At 40.2% G+C, this 14,653-nt stretch overlaps 1 protein-coding gene across 1 annotated transcript in view; it reads left to right on the top strand.

Annotated features, from left to right (window-relative positions):
• Nucleotides 1–2,951: 2,951 nt before the first annotated feature.
• The window catches only part of DPP10 (dipeptidyl peptidase like 10), a 234,834-nt gene continuing 223,132 nt past the window's right edge, over nucleotides 2,952–14,653 (top strand). The window contains exons 1-2 of the mRNA XM_005154047.3: nucleotides 2,952–2,996; nucleotides 4,598–4,712. Coding sequence (XP_005154104.1) covers nucleotides 2,952–2,996; nucleotides 4,598–4,712 — 160 coding nt within the window. The remainder of the gene's footprint in view (nucleotides 2,997–4,597; nucleotides 4,713–14,653) is intronic.

Genomic DNA, 14,653 nt, shown 5'->3' on the forward strand with positions numbered 1-14,653 from the left:
TGAGAAAACTTGGGATTGTTATGCTTTGAGCAGCCATTTTCTGATTCATTACAGCTAGACTGTAAAATCTAAAATAACATTATAGGTAGTATTAAATGTATCAAAAGTTTATATTCTTTCAAACCACATTAATAGAAAAACCTACTTTGAAGATTAGATCCTTAAATCTCTATCTGCGTGTTCCTTGTTATATAGAATCATAGAATCGTAGAATAGTTAGGGTTGGAAAGGACTTTAAGATCATCTACTTCCGACCCCCCTGCATGGGCAGGGACACCTCACACTAAACCATGCCACACAAGGCTTCATCCAACCTGGCTTTGAACACTACCATGGATGGAGCATTCACAACTCCCTTGGGCAACCCATTCCAGTACCTCACCAACCTTACAGTAAAGAACTTCTTCCTTATATCCAATCTGAACTTCCCCTGTTTAACATTTTATCCATTCCCCTTGTCCTATCACTACAGTCCTTAATGAATAGTCCCTCCCCAGCATCCTTATAGGCCCCCTTCAGATACTGGAAGGCTGCTGTGAGGTCTCCACGCAGTCTTCTCCAGGCTGAACAGCCCCAACTTTCTCAGCCTGTCTTCATATGGAAGGTGCTCCAGTCCCCTGAACATCCTCGTGGCCTCCTCTGGACTTGTTCCAACAGTTCCATGTCCTTTTTATGTTGAGGACACCAGAACTGCACACAATACTCCAAGTGAGGTCACACGAGAGCAGAATAGAGGGGCAGGATCACCTCCTTTGACCTGCTGGTCACGCTCCTTTTGATGCAGCCCAGGATACGGTTGGCTTTCTGGGCTGTGAGAGCACACTGAAGCTGGTTCATGTTCATTTTCTCATTGACCAACGACCCCAAGTCCTTTTCCACAGGGCTGCTCTGAATCTCTTCTCTGCCCAACCTGTAGCTGTGCCTGGGATTGCTCTGACCCAGGTGTAGGACCTTGCACTTGGCCTGGTTAAACTTCATGAGGTTGGCATCAGCCCACCTCACAAGCGTGTCAAGGTCCCTCTGGATGGCATTCCTTCCCTCCAGCGTACCAACCAAACCACACAGCTTGGTGTCATCAGCAAACTTGCTGAGGGCGCACTCAATCCCACTGTTTGTGACACCAACAAAGATGTTGAACAAGACCGGTCCCAACACCAATCCCTGAGGCACAGCACTCATTACTGGTCTCCAGCTGGATATTGAACCGTTGACCACAACTCTTTGCGTGTGGCCATCCAGCCAGTTTTTTATCCACATATGCTAGTTATCAGTTAGATACGGGGAAACTATAGGATGTCAAAAGTTTCTTATTGTACTGCTGTCTATGATGTTTCCTCTTGAATGCCCCAAAAGTGACAGCTTCTGTCTTGATAGTGATATATGGTCTAAAAACCTGTTTAACTGCCTTTTGCTTATTACCATTTTGAAAAGCAGTGCAAGACTAAAAATGTTATTGTGAATGAACAGCAGCTTACTCTATTCTAAAATTTGTAAGTTATAGTCCAAGATTTGCATTGATTAGCATCACAAAAGTTAATTTGAGATGTCCTTGACAATACTGATTGTGCTATGAATTCACCTTATTATAGGAATTTTCTAATATTTCATCAAATCTTTTTCATTACTGCATATTAAGTCCACAAATGTCTTAACAGAATGTTGTCACTCAATATCAGAACATCCTAATGACCTTTGAATAATTTCTAATCTATTAATTTGGAGCAACTCTTAAATTTTATCAAAATATTAAAACCAAATACTTTATTCTAAGTCAGAGACCAGTCCTCCTTTTTATGCCAGTCTTCCAAGATTTTCAGCTATCTGGAAGCCTGCATCTTTCTCACTATGGGTACCAGTGAGCTCTGTATGCTCAGAGCTCACGTTCATCCTTTTGATATTCTTCTTGCAGAAATTTGCAGAAGTGTTTAAAATGGAATTTTATTTTTAGAAATTGAACAATATTCATGTCTGCAGAGAATAACCTTCTGAATAACGAGAACCTGCTAGTTTTTTAGTATATTCATCAAGTTATTCAGCTTTTGTCATTTGAAGTCAATTCTTTGAAATTAGGGTTTCATGATTTTCTGAGTGTAACTAACTGTTTTCTCACTGCCACTTGCTTGTATGAGCTGCTAGGTCTTCTATTACAATTGAACTCAGTTAAGTGTCATATGAGTAAGACTTACACTGTTATGTTTAGAATATGTTTATATTTTCTAATCTGTGCTTTTAATATTAAAAGAATTCTTACTTAAGGGAAAATAATAGCGTGGACCTTAGTTTATGTGGAGGATGTGAAAGTTTTGTATTTCTGTGAAAAGGCTGGGGATCCTTGCAATATCACTAGCCAGGGCTGTCCAGAAAGAATTGAACTACACAATCCTCATGTCCTAGGGAGCACCAAAGGGGCTTGTGAAGTTGTTATGCAGACCAACTGTCTCTAAGGATAATCATGAAGTTGCTATGGTAATTAGTATTTAATGAGGTGGGAGTCAGCCACAAGGAGCTGAAGGAAATGAGGAGAGCAGTCAAGTTTGCAAGGCATTGGGAAATATGGGTGGTGAGATGGGAAAGGAAGGTGGATATAGGAGTTTCTGCTTAGACCATGTTTTTTCACCCTGCCTGTGGCAGACAGGAGCCCTGAAGTTTAGTAAAAATAATATGGGCATCAAAGATGTATTGTTGGTTATGGTAATCAGGCTTCTCCTACATGGTGATGCCTAGAAAAGCTGCACAGGTTTCAGTCTGAAAGGGTCTGTCTGCTAACACTGAGCTGCAGCTGTCTTTAGTAATTTCCTTCTGTGTGCTATAATTGAACATCATTCATTATCTGCTGTTCAATCAGTATCAACACCAGAGAGGAGATTTGTGTAATAATAGAAAAGTACAATTACTCTTACAGCCAGCAGTGCTGAGAGCAGTCCAGGCTGGCTGGTGCCCATTTACCACTAATGGCTGGCCTCAGCTGTGGGGAGGGGAACGCTAACACTGATCAGGTGAGGGAGCTGATCCTGTGAAGACCAGCTATGGTCTAGGGTTTAAACTGAGTAAATAAAGCCGGTGCTTCTCCCATCTGGTGAGGCTAAAAACCTCTGAAATGAGCAAGCTCGGGCAGGCCCAGGCCAGGCAGGAGGATGGGGCCCAGTGGGCAGCAGCTATGTTAGGGCAATGTGTGTCTCCTTGCTGGGAGCTGTGATTGACTGACTTCTCTTGTGGGATTGCTTAGTGACTCTGTAGCGGAATTCCTCTTATGTTTCCTGGAAAAAGAGTACTGGGAAGAGAAACTGGCTTTCATGGGTAGAAACGAACAAGTGAGGTGTCAAAAAAAAAGTTAAAAATTGAAGGCACTGTTAGACATGCTTGTTTGGGTAATGTATGGTATTGTTGTGGTGTACACTAGCCAATTCGACATAAGAACATTGTCATTTTCTGTTGTTAAGGCGTCTCCATTTTGTACTCATTTGTAATTCAGAAAACTTAAAATGAAGGAACGTGTATGTGAAGAAATACTAATATGCCTTTGGAAACTTATAAGACATAGCAGGAGGTACCTTCCTGCACCTGCTGAGGTGGCAGATCTGTCATGTCTCTCTGCCTTTTTGTCCAGCAGAAAGGGGAAAGATAAAAGAATATTCTTGCTGTGTACATGCAAGATAAACAAACTCAGGATCTCAGATCAAATAGGAAAGACTTCAACTAATCTCTCCTGTCACATTTGCTCATTCGCTGGAGAAGCAGCCTTGTAGTGCTCTGCTCGTGCATGTTGTGGCGTCAGGTCCTGGGGAGGGGAAGTTTTTGGGTGGTATTGTCTTAAAGTGCAAGTTTTTTGCCTCACCTGCTATTTAGTTGAAGCTTAGTGGGAGCTTGTGTTCTTTGCTCTGAAGCTGTACACAGATGATGTATTGCTGCTATCTGAATGGCATCTGGCTGTAGTCAATAGGAGTTAAACATGTAACTACAGAGCACGTAACTGGTAGTTACAGAAGCATTCATTTAACATTTGTTATAGACCACTGTTTTTTTATTCATAAATAATATGGGAGCAGTTTACAGTTGAAGTACTGTATAGACAAGAAGAACTGTGTAGCCTCAGATGGAATACTTGGAGCTTCAGGCAGTTTTGTAAATGTATTCTGTTACAAATAAGTTTAATAGTGTGCATTAGAAAGGAAGTGTATTTAAAACTTTATGATCCATACCATGTTAGGTGGAATTACAGTGAATTGCTACATTTCATTTCTGTGATTGTCTCATAATCTGCTAGTTGGCATTGTCCTGAAATCTGTGTTCAGCACATTTTAACACGAGTTGTATTTTGGACAGCTTGTATAAGCTCTTTTGATTATCTCTTATGGGTATATGTACATATATGTGTTTAAAATAAAAAGAGAGTTCTCTATTAAAAAAATTCAACACCTTTGGGATGACTCTGTGTACACTTGAGAGGGTTGAGAGGGGAGGGATCACGATCACCTCCCATGCAGTGATTATGAGTATACACAGAGTAATTTTCCTATTGCTAATAGTTCTAGAAATATATGATTATGAAACATGGTCTTTTCCTTTTATTTTATTTTATTTTTTTCCATTCCTGTAGGAACTTGGAAGTAACAGCCCTCCACAGAGGAACTGGAAGGGAATTGCGATTGCGCTCCTGGTGATTCTAGTTGTTTGTTCACTCATCACTATGTCTGTCATTCTTTTAACCCCAGGTAACCTGCTTCTTTATTTATCTTACTGAAAGTGTATGATTCATAATGCAGTTATTTAAATTGCATATAAATGTTAAAGTATCCTTAAGTGTGTTTAACTTCTGGCTACTATAAATTTGGTTCCTGTAGGGACTTGAATTACAGGAGGCCTTGTGGAGCAGAAGCATTTGACTTTGGCAGCAAGGTCCTCAGGATTGTTGCAGTCTCGAAATGGCTACAAGCAATCCTTATTAGCCTTAGCAGGTGTAACCTGACTTTAAGATGTTGTCACTTGGTGCAATTTCAAATTCACAGATGATCTAAGAGAAAGCTGTATGTCATGGAAAACTAATGCTGAGAATGCAACTTTTCACTGAATCAGAAGCATGCATCTTCCATATGTACTCGCACAAGCTTCTTATCTTTTTCTTCTCTCAAAAACAAAGAGGAGTTACTTAATGGTTCAGTTACAGAAAAAAGCAGGATGAAAGGCAAGTAGTAGACAAAAAAACATAAAATAGTTAAGCTTTTTTTTTTTTTTTTTGTTGTTGTCTGATTTGATCCAGGTTATTTTTCTAAAGGTTTTCTTTTTACTGTTGGGGCAGCAACCATTTAGCTGTGGCTAGAAACCTAAGAGAAGGCAAAACTACACAAGTTTAAAAGAAAAATACCTTCGATTTTTTTTCTCAGATTTAAAGTTATTATTTAAAGTACTTGATTGGATGTGTAGATAGTCAATATTGCTGTGCAGATATTCTGCCATGCAAATGCCCAGTTTGTGTAACTAAAAAGGTTAATGAAGTGGTTTTTAGTTGAGTAATGGTTCCAGACAATTTGGCCACTGGATGAAATCATCAAGTGAAGCTGCTTGGGTCTGTGCATAAGGAAGTATAGTGTTTGACTGCTGCTGCTTGAAAGGAAGGTGGTGAGACTGAATACAAAAGCATCAGAAAGCTTTGCTTGTTAGAGGGAATGAGGCAGCTGGAGAGAGTATGTAGGAATACTATGGAATATTCTGTTTTCTGTTTTGTATAAGTATCTATTATATATGCATGGTGCCATCCAAGGAATGATAAAGAGATGACTGTGCTTATTTCTACTTAGAACATTTTGAGAACAATGAAAGCAAAGCTACATTGCTGTGTAGACTCATCATATCAGAGCTTCTTCATGGAATCATAAAAATGGATGTTGAGGGCAAATGATGGCCTTGTGGTCCTGATACATTTTAAGACAGAAAACTGTTTTTCTTTTCAGGGAGAGGTAACATTTTTTTTTAAAGCTTGTAAAATCTCAAAAGTGTTATGCTGGAATCCAGAATAATAAAAACCAGTTCTGCCTCTAATTTCTATATATAATTATTAATGATGTAAAAACATAAATCAAAGTCTTTGAAGGCACTTGTGAAAAAAAGAATAAACAGCCTAGGGAGATTTAATTTATTTTATTTTATTTTTTTTATTCTATGTTAAAAAAGCTCAGAGAATTACAACATCTCAAAATCCAGAGAGCGTGCTTGAAAATTGAATGTAAGCTGGGACCTACATTTCAGTTCAAGTCATGCGAGTGAAACTAGTTCTGTCAGCTCAGATGTTCTGAGATATCCTATAGGGACTCTAAAGCTTTATATAAATAAAAACCTTTTTCCTAAGATGGTCTAGGTCTGTAAAACTGAAGTTTCTTGCAGATCAGAAATGCTTTCCAAAAAAAACTGTGGAGCTGTCTTGATTCTAGTCAGTGCTGTTCCCCTTCACTTTTCATGATTAATTAGTTGTTTTTTTTTTTAATTTTAAAAATATTCTGGTACCCTGCCGGTTTGCTGACAGGTACTAGGCACTGTAGCTGAGGTTACATGGTCTTCAATATATGTAAGTTCACCTTGGGATGTCTAGCATTCAAGGGGCGGGAAAACTTTCTTGCAGGTCTGGCTATTGTGAGGTGCTCAGTTCTAAGGTGCAACCAATCTGTTGTTATAAGTACTTGGTTTTGAAAACTCTTCTCATAAAATATAATATTTGTGAATTAGGATGTTCAGTGCAATAATGTGAATTGTCCTATACTACCTTGGGATAGTTCAGAGGGCATTGCTTATTATTTCTAATACTGTTTTGAGCATCAGAGACTTCTTTCCCAGTTTAGTTCTGCCTGTACTGATGGATCCCTTTTAGATTTCATGTAAATTCCCCTAAAGACTGTACATCATGCTATTTCTTTTTGTGGAGATGATAAGAATTTCAGATGGTGGTTGCTCAGAAGTCTAATTGTTTTGTTGAAAGTTTTGCAGAGTAAAAAGTGTATTTACTGATATGCCAAATCCAATGGAAATTCTCTTTTTTGCCTGCAATTATTTATACATTGTCCACAATATAAGAAACTCTCAGGTCCCTGTGGACTTTAATAATTGTCATTTGACCTCACTCAAACTCTGAACAATAGCTTTCATGCCTCTTATGATGAAGGGATCAAGGCTTCCATATAGAATAACAAGCTTTTAAAGGAAAACCTGAGTTACATGCAGAAGGCATCAAAGAAGCTTTAGGTTCTACTAAAGTTACAAGTGAAATTAAAAGCAAACAGAAATTCTTTATTTCCATTTTTAGTGGTTTTCATTAGGTGAAATACAGCATGAGTATACAACACTAAGCTGGAACTGTTTTGAAATAAGAGATGTATTTTCACCCACTAATATTTTAGCTTAAGATATGGAATATCTGTATGGCAATTCTGTTTGCGGGTTTAGTAAGTTGTGCCAACAATATTAATAATATTTTGGTCCCTTTATATTGCTTTCTTGTCTTTGATAATACTCAGAAACTTTATAAATGTATTAGTGTTATGAACAAAGAGATGTAAAAATGGAAGACTAAACCATTCAGCAATGGAAGGGATTAGTGGCAGAGTCTCAATGGACTCCCAGTCCTGTAACCTCTTACTGTGGCTCAACAGCTGTCTGTGAACCTCTGTGGACTAAGTAGTAAAATAAAAAAAACAAACATTGCACCCACTGAGTACAAAATACTATGCTGCTCTGTAGCCAGAAGTAGAAGGCTTGCAGGCAAATATCCTTGCTAGTTTTGTGCAATGATAAACTGCATGAAGATACCGAATAATGAGGTTACTCTTGTTAATGAAATAGACTAGAGCATGGAAAAACTTTAGGGGATTCAGGAGCCTGTTTGTTCTCTGGGAAAATTTAATTATGCATCTAGTGATTTTTGGGTATTAATAGATGGTTACTGGAGAAGTATTAAAGAGAGAACAAAAGAAGAAAATACTGTGGAATAAATACATAAAGTTTCTTTATATTGGGAAATATAAATTTTTGAGATGCCATCATTTGGATTATATGTCAGCATAACATGGGTATCTTTCTTGTTCTGCTTTTATTCTATTTAATGTTTTTGAAATTTCATCACATAACAGCACATAGTGAAATATTCATAGATAGATTTTCTGAGATCAGTGCCTCACTCCTGTCTTTAAATCAGCATAGTTTTGTGCTTTGCATCATGACAGTGCATTCCACATTGTAGGAATTACCTGAAGACTTACCTGATCGACACTGCTGATCTGTATTTCAAAACTGAGAAATGCTCAATTGGAAGTACTAGCAGCTGAAAGCCTGTATATGAAAAATGACCTAAGAACAGCCTAAGAATTGTACAGACATTGCCACCCCTGTACAGGTATTTTACTGCCACCCTTGAGGCTGTTTTTCATTTTGGAATGACGGCAGTTCTACTTCCGTGTTAACTTACAGTTTCTGAAAGTGAGAGAGGCAGACTCCAATGCTCTATGTGAAACTCCTTTACTAGGATGTTGATATTAACATTTAAACCATGCATGCTGATATACAGTAATTACCATTGAGCAAAATGGCATGTAACTATAATCATAGGCTCAGAGCAAATTCAGAGTTTACTATCTTGATGAGAGGAAAAAAAAAAAAAAGGACAGTTCTGCAGAAAAAAAAATGCTTCAAGGAATATTTATGTCATCCAAACTGACAGAAACTGCTTTTTTGTAATTGTTTTGAGTAAAATCAGGCTCGAGAAAATGGGTCCATTTGGATCATATCCAGCAGATAAATCTGTTTAGAACAGGGTTGGGATTGACCCCTCCCCACCATCTCTCATGCTATTCTTACAGTCATAGAGAGCAAACTAAAAAATATTTTTTCTGAAGTGGAGATTCATTACCAGAAGATTCAGGGTTCTGTTAAATGCTGCATAGGCTCCCTATACCTACTATAAATTGGCAAAAAGGGTTTGATATCTGAATACTTTATGGCAAGTTGGTTTTCTATTTTGATGCAAATATAATACAAACTATACTAATAGTTCATATACTAATTCCTGATTTCTGATAGAGCTGTTACCTTGCATACAGTTTACTACTGTTTTGTTTGGGTTTTTTTCCCCATTTAATTTAATTTCCAGATTGTTAAATGCCATGTCAGATGGCATTTAACATCAAGCTTTTATTGTAATTTCCAATGTTTGTTCCACAGAAAAGCCAGTAAGGAGTTTGAGTTTGTAATATGCTACACTACATCATTATTAGTTTTATTTGCTAAGGTAGAAGGTAAATTTTATGAGGTGTATAGACTACATTTAACCTGAAAAAATAATATCCTATAAACTCATGAAAGGTAATGAGGCTATTAATTTCTAGTTTTGCAGTCTTACAGTTTCAGAAGCACAAACAGGTCTGTCATTTTGAATAAATACACAACAGTTGTTGAACTGTTGTTAGTTTCATGTATAGTTCAGAAGTATCAATTCAGGTTTTAATATTTGATTTTGTTTATATCTTCTGTTATCTGTGTTCACTTTCTATACGTAATATATATAATTTCACACCAGTGTCTATAAATCTGTGGGAAATAGTGTGAAGACAGGGGAAATATGGTTCCTTCAAGGAAACATTCAGCAAATTTAAAATGGAAATGAAAAAAAAGATAGTAGATGATTTGGTAATTTGGGAATAAAGTGCATTATTTAAAATAGAACAAGTTCTTCATAGAATCATAGAATGTTTTGGCTTCGAAGGAACCTTAAAGATCATATAGCTTCAACCCCCCTGCCCTGGACAGGGATACCTTCCACTAGAGCAGGTTGCTCAAAGTCCCATCCAGCCTGCCCTTGAAAACTGCCAGGGACTGAGCAGTTACAACTTCCCTGGGCAACCTTTTCAGTGCCTCACCACCCTTAAAGGGAGGGATTTCTTTCAATGTCCAATCTAAATCTATTATCTTCCAGTTTAAGGCCATGTCCCCTTTTCCTGTAGCTACAAGCCCTTGTAAAAAATCCCTCTCCAGCTTTCTTGTAAGCCCCTTTAGGTACTAGAAGGCTGTTCTAAGGTCTCCCTGGAGACTTCTCCAGGCTGAACAAACCCAGCACTCAGCCTGTCTTCATATGAGATGTGCTCAAGCCCCCTGATCATCCTCGTGTCTCTCCTCTGGACTTCTTCCAACAGTTCCACATCTTTTATGTTGAGGACACCAGAACTGCACACAGTACTCCAAGTGGGGTCTCACAAGAGCCAAGTAGAGGGGCAGGATCACCTCCTTCGACCTGCTGGTCACGCTGCTTTTGATGCAGCCCAGCATACGGTTGGCTTTCTAGGCTGCAAGCACACACTGCTGGGTCATTTTGAGCTTCTCATCAACCATCACACCCAAGTTTTTCCCTTGAGGTCTAGTCTCACTCCATTTTCTGCCCAGCCTGTATTTTTGCTTCTGATTGTGCCTACCCAAATGCAAGACCTTGCAGTTGGCCTTGTTAATCTTCAGTAGGTTTGCATTGGCCCACCTCTCCAGCCTGTCAAGGTCCCTCTGGATGGCATTCGTTCCCTCCAGCAGGTTGACTGCCCCACACAGCTTGGTGTCATCAGCAAACCTGCTGAAGGTTCACTCAGCCCCACTGTCCACGTTGCTGACAAATATGTTAAACAGTGCCAGTCCCAGTACTGACCCCTGAGGAACACCAGTTGTCACGGGTCTCCACTTGGACATTGAGCTGTTGTTCACAGCTCTTTGCATGCAACCAATTCCTTATATAGCAAATGGTCCATGTGTCAAATCTATGCCTCTCTACTTTACAGACAAGGATGTCATGAGGGACAATTTCAAATCAGAATGGTTTGGGTTGGAAAGGACCTTAACATCATCTAGTTCCAAGCCCCTGCACAGGGAGGGACACCTCAGACTAGACCATGTCACCCAGGGCTCTGTCCAACGCAGCCTTGAAAACTGCCAGGTATGGAGAATTTACCACTTCTTTGGGCAACCCATTCCAGTGCCTCACCACCCTAACAGTAAAGAACTTCTTCCTTTCATCTAACAACTGCACCTTCTTCAGTTTAAACCCATTATCCATTGTCCTATCACTACAGTCCCCTATGAAAAGCCCCTCTCCAGCATCACTGTAGGCTCCCTTCAGATACTGGAAGACTGCTATGAGGTCTACGTGCTTCTCTTCTCCAGATTGAATGGCCCTAATTTTTTTCAGCCTGTCTTCATATGAGAGATGCTCAATCCCCCTGATCATCCTCGTGTCTCTCCTCTGGACTTCTTCCAACAGTTCCACATCTTTTTTTTATGTTGAGGACACCAGAACTGCACACAGTACTCCAAGTGGAGTCTCACAAGAGCCAAGTAGAGGGGCAGGATCACCTCCTTCGACTTGCTGGTCACGCTGCTTTTGATGCAGCCCTAGAACAATAGTTGCTTTCTGGGCTGTGAGTGCTCATGTTAATTTTCTCATAGTCCAACACCCTCAAGTCCTTCTCTGCAGGGCTGCTTTGAATAACTTCTCTGCCCAACTTGTAGCAGTGCCTAGGATTACCCCAACTCAGGTGTAGGACCTTGCACTTGGCATGGTTAAACTTCATGAGGTTGGCATCAGCTCACCTCACAAGCATGTCAAGGTTCCTCTGGATGGCATTCCTTCCCTCCAGCGTATCAACCAAACTGCACAGCTTGGTGTCATTGGCAAACTTGCTGAGGGTGAATAAATACCACTGTCCATGTCACCGAGAAAGATGTTAAACAGATTTGTCCCAACACTGATCCCTGAGGGACACCACTTGTCACCAATCTCCATTTGGACATTGAGCCATTGACTGCAACTCTGTGTGTAGCCATCCAGACAGTTCTTTATCCACTGAGTGATCCATCCATCAAGTTTTATGTCTCTCCAGTTTAGAGACAAGGATGTCATGTGGGACAGTGTTGAATGCTTTGCACAAGTCCAGGTAGATGACGTCAACTTCTTTCCACCTATGCAACATTTCCTGCTATATATATAGCCCTGCTATAGAATGCCACCAAATTGATCAGTCAGGATTTCCCCTTAGTGAAGCCATGCTGGCTGTCACCAATCACCTAGTTGCTTTTCATGTGCCTTAGCATGCTTTCCAGGATTATATTCTCCATGATTCATTCTTGAAAATGGGTGTTATATTTCCCTTTTCCCCATTGTCAAATGTTTTGCACATGTCCAGGTAGATGATGAGAGTCATCCCTTAGCCACCAGGCAGCAAGGTGAGACAGACTGGCCTGTAGTTCCCTGGGTCTTGTTTTTTGTGTTAGTTTTTTTTTTCTTTTTAAAAATGGGGTTATATTTCCCCTTTTCCAGTCAGCAGGAACTTCACTGGACTGCCAGAGTTTCACAAGTATGACGGATAATAGCTTGACAACTTCATGAGCGAGTTCCCTTGGGGCTCATGAATGCATCTGCTCAGGTCCCATGGGCTTGCACAACTTCAGGTTCCATAAATGGCCTTGAACCTGGTCTACTCTTACATCAGTTCTTCATTCTCCCACTGGCTGCTTTTCCCTGCCACAACTTGGGCAGTGTGGCTGGAATAGTTGGTGGTGAAGATTGAGGCAAAAGAGTTGTTGAGTAACACAGCCTTTTCCTTATCCCAGTAACCAGGTCTCCTGTTTCCTTCCAAAGAGGTCCTGTATTTTTCCTTAGTCTACCTTTCATGGCCAGCATACCTAGAGAAGTTTTAATTGTTGCCCTTGACATCCCTGAACAGATTTAATTTTATCAGGGCAATAGCTTTCCTAACCTGATCCCTGGCTGCTCAGATAATTTCTCTGTGTTCCTCCTAGGTGACCTCTCCGTGCTGCCGCCTTCCGTAGGCTTCTTTTGTACTGGAGTTTCTCCAGGAGCTCCTTGTGATTTAGATAAAAGGCAGAGAGCAGAGCTGGTATAACTTACTATTTTGACAGCCTTTCTGTACGCAGTTGATATATTTAGTGATTTTTATTAAAACGGTTAATAAAAAAACAAACAAAACCTGTGAAAACTAAACTGGTTTTGACAAGACAATTTTTGGCAACATAACTGTTTGTGTTAGCCTGATTGATAGTGGCAAACTGACAGAATATAAGGGGTCACAATAAACAGAGATAGACTTAGTAGAAGTTAGAAGCAGAATCTTTTTGAGATCATAAACTGCATCAGGAGCAAGGTGTGTTGAATCAAAATAGATGATGGCAAGCAGCTTGTTGAGGGTCAGTAGTCAGCAAGGTTATGGAGGAAGGGGAAAATGACTATATGAAGAGCCCAGTATTTGGTGCTGTTAGCTGTTCTGAAGACAGAGAATGTATTTGTGGAGCTGAGTAGAGCATATGTAACAACATGTGCTTACATTGAAGATAAAAACAGTGTGTGGCAGGAGCAAGAGCTAATAAGGTCTCATGATGTGTGAACACAGGGATTAAGTATAAATCAAGAGAGATAATGTTACTCTGCTGTAAATCTCTAGAAAGATTGGCATATTGTGTCCTGTTGGCATACTGTGTCCTGTGCTGGACTTGGAGACTAAAAAAAATCAACCCAAACAGGTTAGTTTGATTCCTGAAACGTAGGAAGAGGGAAAGCAGATTATTTAAGGATTAGGATGTTTGTCCTATGTGAGAATATTTGAACAATTTTGCATGCTTAACCTCATAGGATGTCAAGTGAAGGGACAGTTGATTATAGTCAGTAAATGCTTATTGGGGCCCTGCTGAGACCTGTAAGTGAGGTACACGCAAAAAAGCAGCAGCTGTGTGGAATGAGCAGCTGTGAGGGCCTTGTGTCTATCATAAATTTACAATGTGCATTAAAAAGGCGTTTCTCTTCAATACAGTAAGGATGCACCTTATTAATAGTAGCTGAAGAACTGAAATGTCTGCACCAGGCAGTGCTGACATAGAATCATAGAACAGCTGGGGTTGGAAAGGACCTTAAGATCATCTAGTTCCAACCCCCCTGCCATGGGCAGAGACACCTCACACTAAAGCATGCCACGCAAGGCTCTGTCCAAGCTGACCTTGAACACTGCCAGGGATGGAGCATTCACAACCTCCCTGAGAAAACCATTCCAGTACCTCACCACCATAACAGTAAAGAATTTCTTCCTTATACCCAATCTAAACCTCCCCTGTTTAAGTTTTAACCCATTACCCCTTGTCCTGTCACTACAGTTCCTAATGAAGAGTCCCTCCCCAACACCCCTGTAAGCCCCCTTCAAACACCGGAAGGTTGCTATGAGGTCTCCATGCAGCCTTCTCTTCTTCAGGCTGAACAGCCCCAACTTTCTTGGCCTGTCTTCATATGGGAGGTGCTCCAGTCCCCTGATCATCCTTGTGGCCCTCTTCTGGACTTGTTCCAACAGTTCCATATCCTTTTTATGTTGAGGACACCAGAACTGCACACAATACTCCAAGTGAGGTCTCACAAGAGCAGAGGGGCAGGATCACCTCCTTCAACCTGCTGGTCATGCACCTTTTGATGCAGCCCTGCATACAGTTGGCTTTCTGAGCTGTGAGTGCACACTGAAATGGCCTATGTTCATTTTCTCATCAATCAACACCCCCAAGTCCTTTTCCACAGGGTTGCTCTGAATTTCCTTTTTGCCCAACCTGTAGCTGTGCCTGGGATTGCTCCGACCCATGTGTAGGA

Source organism: Melopsittacus undulatus, chromosome 4 (assembly GCF_012275295.1).
Source record: "Melopsittacus undulatus isolate bMelUnd1 chromosome 4, bMelUnd1.mat.Z, whole genome shotgun sequence".
Lineage (NCBI taxonomy): Eukaryota > Metazoa > Chordata > Aves > Psittaciformes > Psittaculidae > Melopsittacus > Melopsittacus undulatus.